At 41.8% G+C, this 14,722-nt stretch overlaps 1 protein-coding gene and 1 long non-coding RNA gene across 3 annotated transcripts in view; both read right to left on the reverse strand.

Annotated features, from left to right (window-relative positions):
- TMTC1 (transmembrane O-mannosyltransferase targeting cadherins 1) overlaps window positions 1–14,722 on the reverse strand; it is a 264,007-nt gene that overhangs the window by 76,476 nt on the left and 172,809 nt on the right. For both annotated transcript variants that reach the window (XM_013057825.2, XM_004755702.3), the window contains one exon: window positions 1,553–1,720. In XM_013057825.2, the coding sequence (XP_012913279.2) occupies window positions 1,553–1,720 (168 nt within the window). The remainder of the gene's footprint in view (window positions 1–1,552; window positions 1,721–14,722) is intronic.
- Window positions 5,215–13,546, reverse strand: LOC123389970. The gene is made up of 2 exons (XR_006604650.1): window positions 9,386–13,546; window positions 5,215–5,426 (listed from the first exon to the last, which is right to left on the reverse strand). It is a non-coding gene; the product is annotated as an uncharacterized LOC123389970 (long non-coding RNA).

The raw sequence follows: 14,722 nt of genomic DNA on the forward strand, positions 1-14,722 counted from the left end.
AGTGTCCTGGAATCAAGCCCTAAGTCGGGCTCCTTGTTCAGCCTGCTTCTCCCTCTCCAGCTTCCCCATGCTTGTGTTCCCTCTCTAGCTGTCTCTTGCTGTCAAATAAATAAATAAAGTCCTTAAAATTAATTTAAAAAATTTTTAAAAAGTTAAATTGCCAAGTAGCAAAATCAGATATATTGTTTTAAGATAGAAGAATGCAGTGAACATCTGCCTTATTTGTTCATTCCTTCGCTTGTTCGTTCATTCGTTCTTGGCAGCCAGAGTCTGGGCCCCGCCTGCAGTACTTGGATTTCCGGGGGGGATTCGTCTTGCCTCACTCTGTTAAGTCTCAGTGGAACCCCAAGGTGCTTGGCCTGCCCTAACTCCCTGGAAGTCAGAGGGGCTTCTTTGGCCAATCATTCCTTTCAGGGCCCTGGTGGAAACAAAAAACAGGCATAGGACCTATACAGCTCAAAGCTCCGCCAGAGGACTTAATTTCCCCAGCGCTTTGTTGTGAAGATAAAATAAACCTGGTTTAAGTTTACCTATTTTTTTTCCTGGGTGGGTACTTGAGTGCTCTCAAGACAGACTATCCCGATGCCTATTTCCTGTCTGCTCCGTGCCAACTTCTTTACTGGCCCTTTAATTCTGCGCACCTTCCTCTAGTCTTCCAATAGTTCCTCTTTGTTTTCAAGCAATCCCAATTCTGTCTCTGTTGTTTGCCCCCAGAGTGTAAGTGTTGGGTATCAGCTGAGCAGAGAACCAAGTAAAAACCACACTGACAAAACCGGGGAACTGGGTCATAAGTGAGGACAGAAGCTGGAAGAGGGCACAGACTGGGAATCCCTGGAAACCTGGAAAAATACTGTTGGGATCCTGGTGGGACAGTGCCAGGGAGCCCAGGTGAAGGTCATCACCAGGGCTACGGCATTAGCAAGGCGGCCTGAGCTCCAGAAAACACAGCACAATGAGCAAGAGTCCCAAAGAATGTTTATACTTTACAAGTTTAGGGCTTACAGGTGACCTTGTTATATTCAGAAACAGCTTCTGTAGCATATCAAAACCTACTGGGAGATGAAAAAAGTCTTCCATTTCTTTGTTCACAATTAATGCTCAGCATAAAGCAACTGGATCACAGATCACAACTTAATGTCCTGGAAGAGTCTAAAGAAAATGCCCTGCGTTTCTCTTCCTTCCTGCTGTGTGCTCACCTTTCTCATTGACTTGTCTGCATCAGGAAATTAGGTTTATCATTTCATTTTGTTTATAGCTGATTTTACAGCCCAGCTCATCATTACGACAGTTTCACAGACCCAGAAACCTTCCCATGAGCCTTATTTTCATAAATTCACTTAGAATGAGCTCACATTAAACTTTATAGAATACCATTTTAAAAACTAAAGCTAAAACCCAAAATAAAATTACATCTTCCACTTAAAACTTTACTAAAAAAAACCCTGCAGGTTAATGATTATTGCCAGACCCATGTTAACTCATTTGTTTGGAAACAAATACATAAACAAAGAAATACATGGGAAGAGATTTGCTTTTCTCCATTGAATCATACCTGAACAGGGACTCTCTTGACAGCCAAATTTCATTCTGCTTCACAGTTTTCCAGGAGAAAAGCAGCAGCAGCAGCGCAGTGCACACGGTCAGGGTGGTAGCCCCCCAACGATTCAGCCCTGCGTAGAGCTTCCTCAATCCGTGCACAAAAAGGATGCAGTAGCCCATGCTGGGAAACAGAGCAGGAGAGGCAGGATTACTTTGGGGTACTGTGGAGTTCCCCCAAGAATTCGATCCCGTAGAACTAACTTTCAAATAAAACTTGTCCCGTAACAGAGAAACAAATGTAAACTCCCCCAGCTTACACTGTATTTACAATTTGGTTCTCTAATCACTCTTCCAGCGCATTGCCAGCTCTCTGGCATTAGTGTGGAGAATAACAGGTTCATCGTTTAGGCTCCAAGTGCCCAGGATTTCAGCAGCATCACGAGACGTCCCTTTTGTATGTTCCTGGGTCGTGACTAGACCCTTATGTCACTGACATTGTATAACCATACTGGCACCACGAGTTTAGATCTAGACTGTGCCGCCACAGGTGATGTCATGGCTTTGTGAGAAACAGTTCCCAAGAGCTCCCTATCAGGTCCTGGGAGGGATGCTGGTCACCAAGGAGCCCCAGCAGTCTGTCCCTAGGGATGTGCGCTGCCTGGTAAGTTCCTACTCTGGTCCAAGTCCTTCTGCTGAAGGAAAATCATCTATCCACAGGCCAACTCCAGAGCACTGCAGCTTGGAGCCCATCACAGACAAATCACACTGACTGGACTTTCTTGCTTACTCTGGCTCAGCTTTCTATGTAGACATGAAGAATCTGTCCTGTTATCTGAGTGGCATGTTGATACCACGTCTCTAAAAACCTTTGACTGGAATGTGGTCCCTCACATAATCTATGCAGTTGACCGGCCTTAGAAAATCACAAACATTTAATTTGTATCTATCATTGCCATGTGCACTTCAGTTTTAAGACCACTTCTTTCCAAAGAAAATAGACTACAAATTTATTATGGAATATTTTAAAAACGAAGCAAGCTTGTGTAAAGAAATCCTACATCAGTTAAATATTAATGCCACAAGAAGCCCAAAATTAAGATAGCCCATTCACTTGTTCAATTATTTATTCATTCTCCCTCTATAGATGACTGGCAATATCCTGGGCACTAAGAATGCAATTTTGCATAAAACACAGGTCCTGCCCTCAAAGAACTCCAGCCTACTGGGACAGGTTGGTTTTGTCAAGGAAAACACTTCAATAGTCTCATTTCTAAACATACCTCCTTTAAAAAATCTCTCCACTTCTGTTCACTTTTCTAAATGTCTACGGTATCAAGGGTAGAAAAACAAGAGAAGCATTTGAGGTTTCTGATATGGAGATGCTGGGAATTAGGTGAAGTTCAAGCTCCAATTCCATACTTCAAATCCCATAAGTCGGTTGGTCCAGCTCCCTAAACTCTGAGTGTTCATTATTAGGTCAAACAAAGGGAGTCAGCAGCCCACTTATTCATTTCAAGCTAAGGAGGCTGGATTCGGTGGCCATAAGCACCACGCAGAAGCCTTGAACTTGCTAAAACATAGAGTCACTAACACTAAATAAGAAAACCCCCAAACCTCTTCCCCTTTCACAAGAAGCATTGTTTGGACTTAAAGGTATCAACGTCTCTCATTTGATACAACTGGCCATGCTGCTCAAGCTCCTGAGGATGCTTGCCATTTGCTCTGCTAGCCTCCTCCAGATCCCAGCTCTAATGGGCAGGGCGCATCTCTGGCCACACGAAAGCCTTTTGGGCTCCATTCCTCCATTCGACAGGTATTTAATAACCCCCCAACTGTGTCCTGCCATAATTATAGGCACCAAGACCGTAGCAGTGGACAAAAGAGACAAGAATTCCTGTCCTTGTGGAACCCACGTGGGTGGAAAGAAACAGCCAATAAGCAAATAAAACACAGAGTGTGCGCCACAGCAGGGTATGTTACATGGGTAATAATCTATCAGCAAAGAGGACGAGGAAGCTCAGGGAGGGGAGGAAGTCGAGATTTTAATATGGTCAGGAATGGCACCATGGGAAAAGTGACATGGGAGCAAAGTCCTGAAAGGCATGTACCCCATACAGGCACCCACAGCTGTAGTACCAGCTGTCTCCTTGTTTCTGCCTTCATAAAGCAGCTCCATGAAGAACAAATGTTTGCTGAGTACATCTCATGGGCCAAGCATGTTCCATGTAGGAGTTCAGCTCATCCTCGCGTCCCTGTGGGTCACTCGATGCTAGAGGTGTTTACTCATAAAGATGATGACGAGGGAGAAGGTGAACTGATTTCCTGAATTCGGTCACACAGCCTGTATAGTAGGGCAAAGATACAAACCCATGCATTTCAGATTCCAAACTCACACTCCATACACTGTCCTGCTTGTCTGGTTTTTGACTTAACTGGCTGATCCTTGCGTTCCTCGCACCTTATCAACACACCTTGACTTACTTCCCTCCTAATCACTCCATTTGTAAAATTTCAATACTTTTTTTCTGTCTCCTTGTAGGAAACAGAGCTGCCATCAGGCAGAGCAGTGGGAGAGGAGAACACTGGCATCTCCACATGGGGTCCCCAAGCTATGGCCACAAAATGGGAGAAGATAAGAATAACAAAGATAACAACAACAAAAGTAATGAACTATTTTACACATCCGTATCTTTACTGAGTCCTTCTATTGGCCAGGCACTGCGCTAAAAGCTTTGCATGGACCTGTCCACAGTATCTGTAGGACCTAGGATAAGGACTGTTCTGGTTTTAAATATATTATCTGATTTGAATATATAATCCTCGGTATCTCCCATTCCATAAATGAGGGAATTAAAGCTTATAGGAGTCAAGTAACTTGTCCCCAGCACCCACAACTAGTAACAGAGAAGACCCAAGACTCTACCGCAATGCTAATCTCCAGAAGTTGGCAAACCTTTTCTGGAAGGGGCCAAAGCATAAATATTTCGGGCTTTTCAGGCTTTTCTGTCCTGCCCACTCTATCTTTGGGGCAGGAAAGCAGCCAACGACACTATGTAAATTAATGGGCATGGCTATGTTCCGATATAATTTATTTATAAAACAGGCCAGCCTTCACTCAGGAGCCACAGTGTGTTGACCCTTGCTATAACCAAAAGAAAGGGAAGGCGATTCCTTTCCACTGAGCAAGGGCATCAGTATCAAGTAACATGATCATTGTTTTTGGAAAGTCCTTGTACTGACATATGGCTCAAAGAAATGGTAAGCCATATAAAATAATCTCTACTTAGGCTTGCAAATTTCTTAGAGAGTATCACATTCTTACAAACTTGAACACAATATCACCAAGATTAAGATGCTTCTCTATTATGACATTTCATCCTTCAACATCTGCTTTAATAAAGATCTCAGCAGCAGGGGGGAGAACTCTCTCCATTTCTAGGGCCAGGCCAAGTCCTCATTTTGAAAGTAGAAAATCAAGCAAATGAGAAGCTACATGACTTTCTGGCCTCCAGGGAGATGAAACCAGGCTGCAGAGTGCTTTGGTGAATCTGATTAAGGAAAATCTGGGCTCTGATTAGAGACCTCTACACAGAGCATAACGGAGTCATTCAAACTGCTGACAGTGAACAAAACCAGTACCTGAAGAACAAAACTCTGGCTACTGATTGGTTTGCCTCAGCACTGAGATGCAGTTTCAAAGCATCTTGAGAAACATCACTCACTGCTTCTTCACGAGGAATCATTGTTTGATCTCTCACTCACTGGCTGCAGGTATTATCCCCATTTCAGTGCATGTAACAACTAGAGACTCGGCATCTCTCCTTGATACTTTCATGATGCACATCCAAAGGGAACCGAAGAGGAAATGCAGGTCAACCATGTTTGTCCTTCCATATTAGAATGAAAAATATTTACACCTGTTACTCGAGAACTTTGTGAGAAGTTAATCATTGTGTAAATAGTACAAATGTACTTTCATGAACCTTGCCCAGAAGCTCTTCAGTGATAAAAGAATATTTCTTCCTATTTACATCAGCCTGAAAAGAGAACAATTTTTGATCCCTGGGCCGAGCATGTTATGATGTTTACTATGACTTCACTTTTTGTTTAATTACATGGAGCAAAGAGAATCTTTTCACGATTAATTTGAACTGAAATTCTACCTTTTAACTTAAACCCAAAGAACCCACTGAAAGGATCTACAAATAACATTAGTGGTATAAGTTAGACACAGTCTTATGATTTTATTGCTAAAAAAAAAAAAAAAAAATCCCAACTTTAGATATTTGCAATGAAACACAGCCCTAGTTAACTTCATTCTGGTCTGGTGAATCCCCACTTGGCAAATTATGACAGCAAGATCTGATTCTGGTCTCATGGATGGTTAAACAATAAAGCCCTAGAATTCAGAGCCCAGAACAGGTGTTTGATGCTGCAGCCTAGAGGCAGCATGGGCCAATGGTGAGGCCATGGATCAGACTTAACCTGGAAGCTGCCAGCTTCTGGTGAGCCAAGTCTCCAAGACTTAATTTTTTTTTTTTAATCTCCAATATTTGATAGGCAGGAAAATTTCTCAGAAGGCTAAATGTATCTGGATGTAAGTTTATTCATATTCTAAGAAAATGACTCCAAAAGCATTTCTTGTACTTTTCTCTCTTGTGTGCTCCTCATCCTAGGTACTGGGCTCTCACAGGGGTGATGAAGAACTTCGATCACTTCTCCAAGAAATAGATTTCTTCTGCTCTTTCCTCGGCATATTTATGAATAATTGGGATAATAATGCCATTGCTTTCACCTTCTGAGAACCTGATTCTCCTCTATGTCTTTGAAGATGAGAGGCTCCCTCTCAACCTTGTAGTTCATCAACTAGCTCCAAATTTATAAGACCTCTTGTGGTAAATAAGACAGAGCTCTGGAATCTACATTTCAGTTCTGACAATGCCTGTTGTTGGATCTTTGATTATTTAAATTCTCTACTTATTAATTTTCTTGTTTGTAAAAGGAAATAATTTTACACTGTGTATCATGTTCGACAGACAACCATAAATGGTAACATTAGTGTTATAATAATAATATTTTTATTAGGGAATTATTTTCTGCTGAATAGAATATGAGACAGGATGTGTGTACAGTCTGCACATATCCAGGTTAGAACAGATGTCTCTCTCTACCAGCCTCCTGTAAATGTGGCAATTTCCTGAGGCTCCTAAAACACTATGAGCCACAGTGGAACCAAAGTGCTCTGGTACAAACTTGAAGCTTGGGAGTTCACAGTGAGGAAAAGGGATGTGGGAACTGGGTTCTTTCCTAACACTCAGGAGTTCGCCGGCCACAGGAGTTTTGCTCAATCTCATGAAGCCTCAGTTGTTTCTTCTGTAAGAGTTTAACATTGCCTGCCTTAATAGCTGAAAATATAGCTACTTAAAGCACTGCTGTTTGTAGTAAATGAAATCATGTATGTGGACATAGTCTGTGAACTGAATACAAGGTATCTGTGTTTTCAAGTGAAGTGTTTATATGTTCATGTGTGTGTTTAGTATGCCATATTCTATGACATCAATAAAATGTACTGTGTATATCATTCAACTATGTGATTAGATCTGTAAATACCTCAAGAAATCCAGTTTATTAGAAATCCAGATTGACCCAAACTATGTAATTTATAGAATAATGTAAGTCTTCCAAAAGCATTCACAGAAAACTCCCTTAAAACTACAAACTCCCTTGTACAATATTGTTAACTTCATAAAGGTCTGAGTCACACACCACTTTTATAGAACAATCTATTGTAGGAAGTAAAATACACTTGAATTTGCGAAATACAGGTAGCCAAGTATGTATGCTAATGTGCATTCACAATTCTAGAATTCAAAAAGCACTTAAGCAAATCTTCCCTATTCCCATTTCAAATCTTTCTCCACTCTGTCTTTGTGAATACAAGAAGAAAGAAGAAAGGTAAGAAAATGCAAACTATCATCTTTTTGGTGAACTAATGCACAATAAGCAGCATTGTTCTTAGCTTTCATATGAAATAGAGTATTAACTGTTTGGAAGTTCAGGCTGGTTATTTAAGGATGGAGTAAGTTTCATTCATTTGCACCCTGAGCATCAGACTATGACAGGGGCTGTTTCTTAAGTGTGGTTGAACAATGAGGTTAAAAGTATCAGAAACTAACATGGAAACAAGGGTAAACCTAAAAATGAATTAATCCAAGTCAGTAGTAGAGATGATAAGACCCACTTTCACCACCAGGAGAACTATCCAGCCGTGGGATGTGGGTGTTTTCCCTTGCAGGAACCTTCACTCCTGGTCTGGCTTCCTTCCCTCCCAGCCTGGTACAGATAGTCAAAGCCAGATTTCCCATCTGGGCCCAAGAGGCCTTTCAGCCAAAGCCAAAACGACTCCCCCAAGGAACTCTAAAGCAACTCCTAAAAAGTTAGAAACCCCCCCCCCCAAAAAAAAAAAAGTTAGAAACCCCCTCTCTCCCTACCCACCCACAAGCATGCCCATCTCAGGAACCTGAATTCTGTCCCTTCCTCTATAAACTACTATGGTCTATGGTAAAGCATCTGCACTTCTGAAGCAAAGGCATAATGGACAATCCACTAGTTGTTGTTGCCCCTTCCTCTATCCTGTGTGTTAACAGGCATATGCTCTGTCATGTGTCCAGTGTTCCTGGAGTCTCCACAATACTCTTTTATGAAGTATCTGTTGTTCAGGGTACTATGAGAGAACACATACAAAAATGGTGGTTCCAAACCTCACAAGAGCAGGACAATCCGGGTTTCTAAGAGTATGGAGGATATTCGAAGATTACTAAAATTTGTATTAATAAGTCACTGGTTTAGTGGTAACCATTTGGCAATATATATAAATGTATCAAATCAACACGTGTATACCTTCAATTTATACTGTATTATATGTCAATTATATTTCAATAAAGATGAAAAAAAAAAAGCCAATGGTTTGAGATACATCTTCCTGCGTGGAATCCAACAGAAAAGGAAAGAAATGGATTCACTTATAAGTATGAGGGGTCTTGATAGAAGGGAGCCTGAGATGGCCACACTTCAGTCCACTCCCACCCTCCAGGCAGAGCCATAGTTGGCTGTGCAGGACCTGGGCTGTCAACATCTATGCTTTAGTTGCTCTCCTCTGTTAGCAGAGGTGCATTTCCTAACCTCCTTCAGTGTGATGTTCCAGAACACTGACGTGCTAGAATAGGGTTGCAGAACCAATGGAGGAAGAGATGGGCCGGGAAAGGAGAGGCCTGTACCTATGCTGTTTTGCTTAGATTCCTCCAATCTCCTCATTTGCACAGGGCAGACTGAAATAATGACTTGCAGCTACCTACCACAGCTTATGGTATTTTTCACATATATTTTTCCATTTAGGCTCATCTGAATCCAAATTACACTCTCCAAATTTTACTTTCAAATTGTGGTTTCCAAGACATTCACTGTTCATCATTTAGGACTTAATAGGCATGAACATTCATTTTTTATTAACTAATAGACTTCTATGATATTAAGGCCATGATTATAGTTCAGTGAGTGACTGCCCGAGATTATCCTCATCTCATGCCCCAGGCCACCCCACAGATTGGCCAACTGATCTTTAGCCCACCAGCACCCAACCTCCCCATCAGTTCACTTCATTTTCACTATGGCTCTGTTCTGTTCTATTTGTCTACAATCTACAATCTCCAATTTTAGAACACATTCGCTTGAGTCCCCCAATAAAGTCCTACTGCTTTCCTTCCTGGTCACGTTCTTCACACAGCACACTCACTCCCAACCACAAGCACTGACCCCAAGCCTGGGGCAACCCTGGGCCCCTCCCTACCTGGGTACTTCTCTCAAGAGCAGCCCTCACTGGACAAGGCGTAGCTTCTAGATCTCACACCTCTTCTGAATTCAGATCTCGGAGGGCTAGATTGGAACAGTTCATGCCGGCACAGCAAGAGCAAAGAGACAAACGACCTGGTATCAAATATTTCCGTCCTTACTCCATCATATTTTGAAGAACAACCTTAATCAACTTCTGAAACCCCGAAGTAGGTTATTACACCAGCAGGAAGCCTCCAACTGCGTGACAGTGGAAGTTTGTCCCACTGAAGCCTGGAGGCGTGGGGAGGAGCAGCAGAGTTTGACAGACTCAGCCCTCTTTTAAAACATGGCGCATAACACGAAAGATGCCAAGTTTAAAAGCAAAGGCATACCTCTCTAAAGTAAAAAGACTTATATCCTTACTCAAATCTTCGATCTTCCCACTGTTTCTTCTCCAGTGGTATCCCTGACCTTCACGCTTTCTCTCCAGATCATTTGGTGATAGGACTTTATGGCCCATTCGTGTAATAGCCCACTGCATTTCTCCTTTTCCTTTCATTGGGCTCATTATGATAAAAGAGAACCTTCTTTTAAGATGGCATGATAGAAATGCATAAAAATGGATTCAGAGCTAAAACTAGGCACTAATAGAGTGGCTCTAGGTAAATTAGCCAACACATATGCACACTTACACATATATATATTCTCAGAGACCTGGTACACTAGACCTTGTAACTTAACTGAAAAGTGCCTTTCAATCTATTTCTTGTGTTTTTAGTTAAATGGCTCTTTGCCAAGCCCAAGGTGCTTTTCCCACCTCTCTAATGTATTATACAATAGGAATTTGAGGCAAAAAAAAAAAAAAGAAAGAAAAAAAAAAACACAAAAAACCCCACCCCAACACACAAAAACAAAACAAAACCTCAAACTAAAAAATGAATATCTGGCTTTGCCTTGTTCCTGGGTTTTCCACGATTTTTGTGACTTGGCCCTCTCAAAATAGAGTTACTCGTGTCCTCTTACGTTCAATCTTGTCCCATCCATGCAAACCATAGACTTAGAGGGACTCAATCGTCTCTATTCGGTACCAACCACTTTGGGGCAACCTAACCTGTGCTTTTGAGTCCCTGTTTAGATCATCAGCTTCAGCTGAATTAACAAGTCTCCCTCCATGACTTCATGGGAACAGGCCAACTTCTGACCTGTTCTCATGGACTGCAAACTCTCTTACTAAGCTGCCTATACAACCGCTCCTTGAAGAGGGAGGTCTGGCCTTGCTCCTTCTGCTGGGGCCTGTTTCCTCCTGACATATAGCATACTTTCCTTCTTGCTGCTTTCCCCCGTGAACTTCTAAGCATCAGCTGTTCCTGCTGCTTATGAGGACACCATCTTTTCTCACAGCAGAGCCCACACAGATGCTTCCCGAAGCACTTCCTGGTGTCACCACCAGGCCCCTGAGAGAACCCGTCCCCATGGCAAATGTACTGCCTTCCTTTCCCTTCCCCCAATGGAACCCCTCTCCCTTTCCTATGGGGACCATCCTACTGAAAAAGAGCAGACACAGGTAGTCACATTCCAATGCATGACAAAAATCCTTGTTTAAAATCTGAAGAAGAAAAAAAATTCATGTTTTCCTCAAGGCTATTCTGAATCACAAAACATTGAGCTTTGGAGCTGAAAGAGACCTTAGAGATCATGTAGCACAATGATTACAGGGGTTGAGATTTCTCAAACCTGTAAAATTTCCAAGAAAGTGGACTTGGGTGGGGGAGGAGTGTTGTGCACCCTCTGCTGCTCTTACCATCTTGTCATAGGAGAAAGGATATTTTAATACCAAAAATATAAGAAAGGCATAATTTCATAATTTAAAAAAGCACAGATAAAACTTTATGCAAAACCCACTACACTGTCTTTCTCTCTCCCCTCACCCTCCCAATTTTGCCACAGACCAGTCAGGGAAAAGTCTGTCATGGAGATCTAAGCAACGCTTGAAGACCACTGAGCAAGGCTAACCCTCTGGTTTTACTGGTAGGAAAATGATTCCTCCAAGGCTTCCAGGCAGTAGGGGACAGAACTGTGCTTATTTCCAGTTCAGTCTTCTTCCTACTGGATTTGCTAAGCTAAGCTTGTGCTGCTTTGAGCGACTGAGCTGCTGATTTTCATATTTGGCCAAACTTTGATTTACTCTCCAATAATCATCACTCTCCTCCAGCAAGTCTGAAGAAGCCTATGCATAGATGGCTCCTCAGAAGGGGTTCCCAATATCGGATAACAGGAGAGTATTACTTCTGAGGTAGTCATTTTGCATCCTGAGAAATACTGCAGTATTGCCCCCATAGTGACCCATGTAAGACTGAAAATTTCATTTCAAATTGATAAGTATGACTTGAAAGTAACCCTCAAAATAAAAAAATGAATGGGTTGGGGGAGTCATCATTTTTCCAATTTTCCACATCTTTTGTGTCCATAAGCTTAGGGATTTTGCCATACAAATGGCATCTTTCTAAGAGTAGAGTAATTTTTTATATTTCTTTCTTCCCTCCAACACATGGTATCTAACTTCTTTTTCTGTGGTTTCAACTATTCTTGATCAATGCTACCCATAATACTGGGTCTGCCTTCATTTATCCTTATCTGCCTCCTCTTTCTATTCATTCATGTTTTCTTAAAAGTAGCTTAGGAATTTGCTCTTTGGCGCTGAAGTGAATAAATCACCTTTAATCTGGCATGTAAATGGATATCTGATCACATCCTGTGACTTCATTTGAGAGCTCTCAACAACTATTTCTGCTTCACTGATTCAAAGAAATTTTAGTCCTTTGAAGCATTCTAATGTGGTTTTTATAAAATACCAAAAAAGTAGCCATCAAATTATATGCCTCTCTGGAGAGAATGAGAGATCAAAATTTCTGTTAAAAAAAAAAAAGTGATTTAAGCCCCAAACTCTCCAGCCTGTTCAAAAAGGAAATCCAAAAAATAGACATTTATCACCAGAAGAAAAGATTATTCCAATTTCTTTTGGTGGTGAAACTCTGACCCTAAAGCCATGCAATGATAAATAGCCTATTTCTGCCCCTTTTATCTATAGATTTCAAAGTGCAAGTGAGAGGAAGGTGATATTTTGGGTCTTATCTAAGTTAGGATGGAGAGAGAACCGAAGCCAGAAGATTTTAGTGGCTTGTTCGTTGTTAGGCATAAAGGCAGAGATAAAAGAGCACTTGGTCTGACTTATTCTGGGCTTTTCTTGTAAAATAGCCAAATTAGCCCCAGGGCCTCATGGGAGTCACCCAGGATTCAGTGAGGGTGGACATGACTTCTGTGGTGTTTATGGATGGAATCTAAGGCCAGGATTTGGCGTCATATCACTTGAAACAAACATTTAATGAGTAGAAAGCTCAACTTCCTCAGAAGGATTACCCATTCAGCCTTTTACTTCATTGTCCTATAATTGCTAAAGGTCCTGAGACAACACAGATGTCTGCATAAAAAGGACAATGGGTATTATCAAACTTCCACTGAGAACACTATGTATATGTTTTCCTAAAGCACTTGGGTACTTAATGCTGTGGATAACGGCTCCTTCTTGTCAAGGTCAAAATTTAAGGGGAGTCATGCAGAGAAGATTCCTGTGTGAATGAAAGGCTTGGGAAATATTCTTCCCCATCACCAAAACCAATGTCTAACCTTAATAAATGCAACAAGCAACATCCAGTGTCCTCACACTTTCCTAGGGATGCCTACAGCACATGCAAACTTCTCTGTGGTCCCCAGGAAGTTTCCAGTATCTCTAAGGACTTCAGCACAGTTTATAGATATTGACAAGTTTTCTATGAAAATGGGGGACTTTCTCTGGAAAAGATTTTACCCAGCAGTGACCAGCTAACCTACCTCAGTAGAAAATAGTGGATAGTTGGGCAGAGAGCTGCTGAAACCCTCAAAAAATGATGACTGAATGTAAACTCTGCAATGCATACATGCAGGTATTTGGGGAGAAAAGAAAGCTAGTCACCTTTTTTTTTTTTTTTAAAGATAAAATCTTTTAAAAAAAGATTTTATCAAACTTTGACTTGGCAGGTCTTACTCAGGAGAGAGTTTCCTTCTCTCATCTTCTGTGCTATTGTCAAACTTCATATTTGTGTTTTTTTTTTTAAAGATTTTATTTATTGACAGACAGAGATCACAAGTAGGCAGAGAGGCAGGCAGAGAGAGAGGGGGAAGCAGGCTCCCTGCTGAGCAGAGAGCCCAACGCAGGGCTCAATCCCAGGGCCCTAGGATCATAACCTGAGCTGAAAGCAGAGGCTTTAACCCACTGAGCCACCCAGGCACCCCTAGTCATTTCTTTTTTTTTTTTTTTTTAAGATTTTATTTATTTATCGGGGGGGGGGTGGAGAGAGAGCACAGGCAGACAGAATAGCAGGCAGAGGCAGAGGGAGAAGCAGGCTCCCTGCCAAGCAAGGAGCCCGACGTGGGACTCGATCCCAGGACGCTGGGATCATGACCTGAGCCGAAGGCAGCTGCTTAACCAACTGAGCCACCCAGGCGTCCCCTAGTCATTTCTTTAATGAAGACCAGCTTACTGACACTGATTTTGGATGACTCTGCACCAAGTTTACAAAATGAAGCAAAATACGAGTGGTTCTAAGAGGCAGGCACCTGTTCTCGGAAATACTGAGGATTTCTTCATATTTAGAACTTTCATTTTAATCCAAAAGAGCTTATTCCTATCGAAAAAGGGGCAGGGATACTACATTGTCTATTTTAGAGAAAAGAAAGGCAGAGAAAGGTCAGGGCGCCTGGGTGGCTCAGTTGGTTGAGCATCCTCTTGGTTTTGGCTAAGTCATGAGCTTAAGGGTTGTGAGATGGAGCCCCATGTTGGACTCTGTGCTTGGTGCAGAGTCTGCTTGGGATTCTCTCTCTCCCTCTCATTCCTCCTCTCCCTGCTTGCGCATGTGCTTTCTCACTTTCTCTCTTGCTCTAAAATAAATAAATAAATCTTTTTTACAAGTCAAAGAAAGGTCTATTTAAGATGTTACAACCCACTGAGAGCCAGAGCTGGCATGATTCTGCAGTTTAGAAAATACACCTACCCTGGTGAAAGGAACCCCTTATTTTAACTAAGACACCCCACAAACAGATGATGACAGTATTAAGGGCTTAATAATGTTTACACAAGGGTCTCTTCCAGAAAAATGACATTTTAACCTCTTGTTTAAAATTCCAGCCCTTTATTTCCTTAGAAATTGTTCTCTTATCTCTATATTAGGAAAGTTTGCTGCACATGCAACTTCTTGTCCCCCAGAATCCTAAATTCCTGAGGATTTATATCTCAGGACTCAGAAGTACACGTCCTGAT

Source organism: Mustela putorius, unplaced genomic scaffold (genome assembly GCF_011764305.1).
Source record: "Mustela putorius furo isolate JIRA1106 unplaced genomic scaffold, ASM1176430v1.1 tig00537227_pilon_pilon_pilon, whole genome shotgun sequence".
Lineage (NCBI taxonomy): Eukaryota > Metazoa > Chordata > Mammalia > Carnivora > Mustelidae > Mustela > Mustela putorius.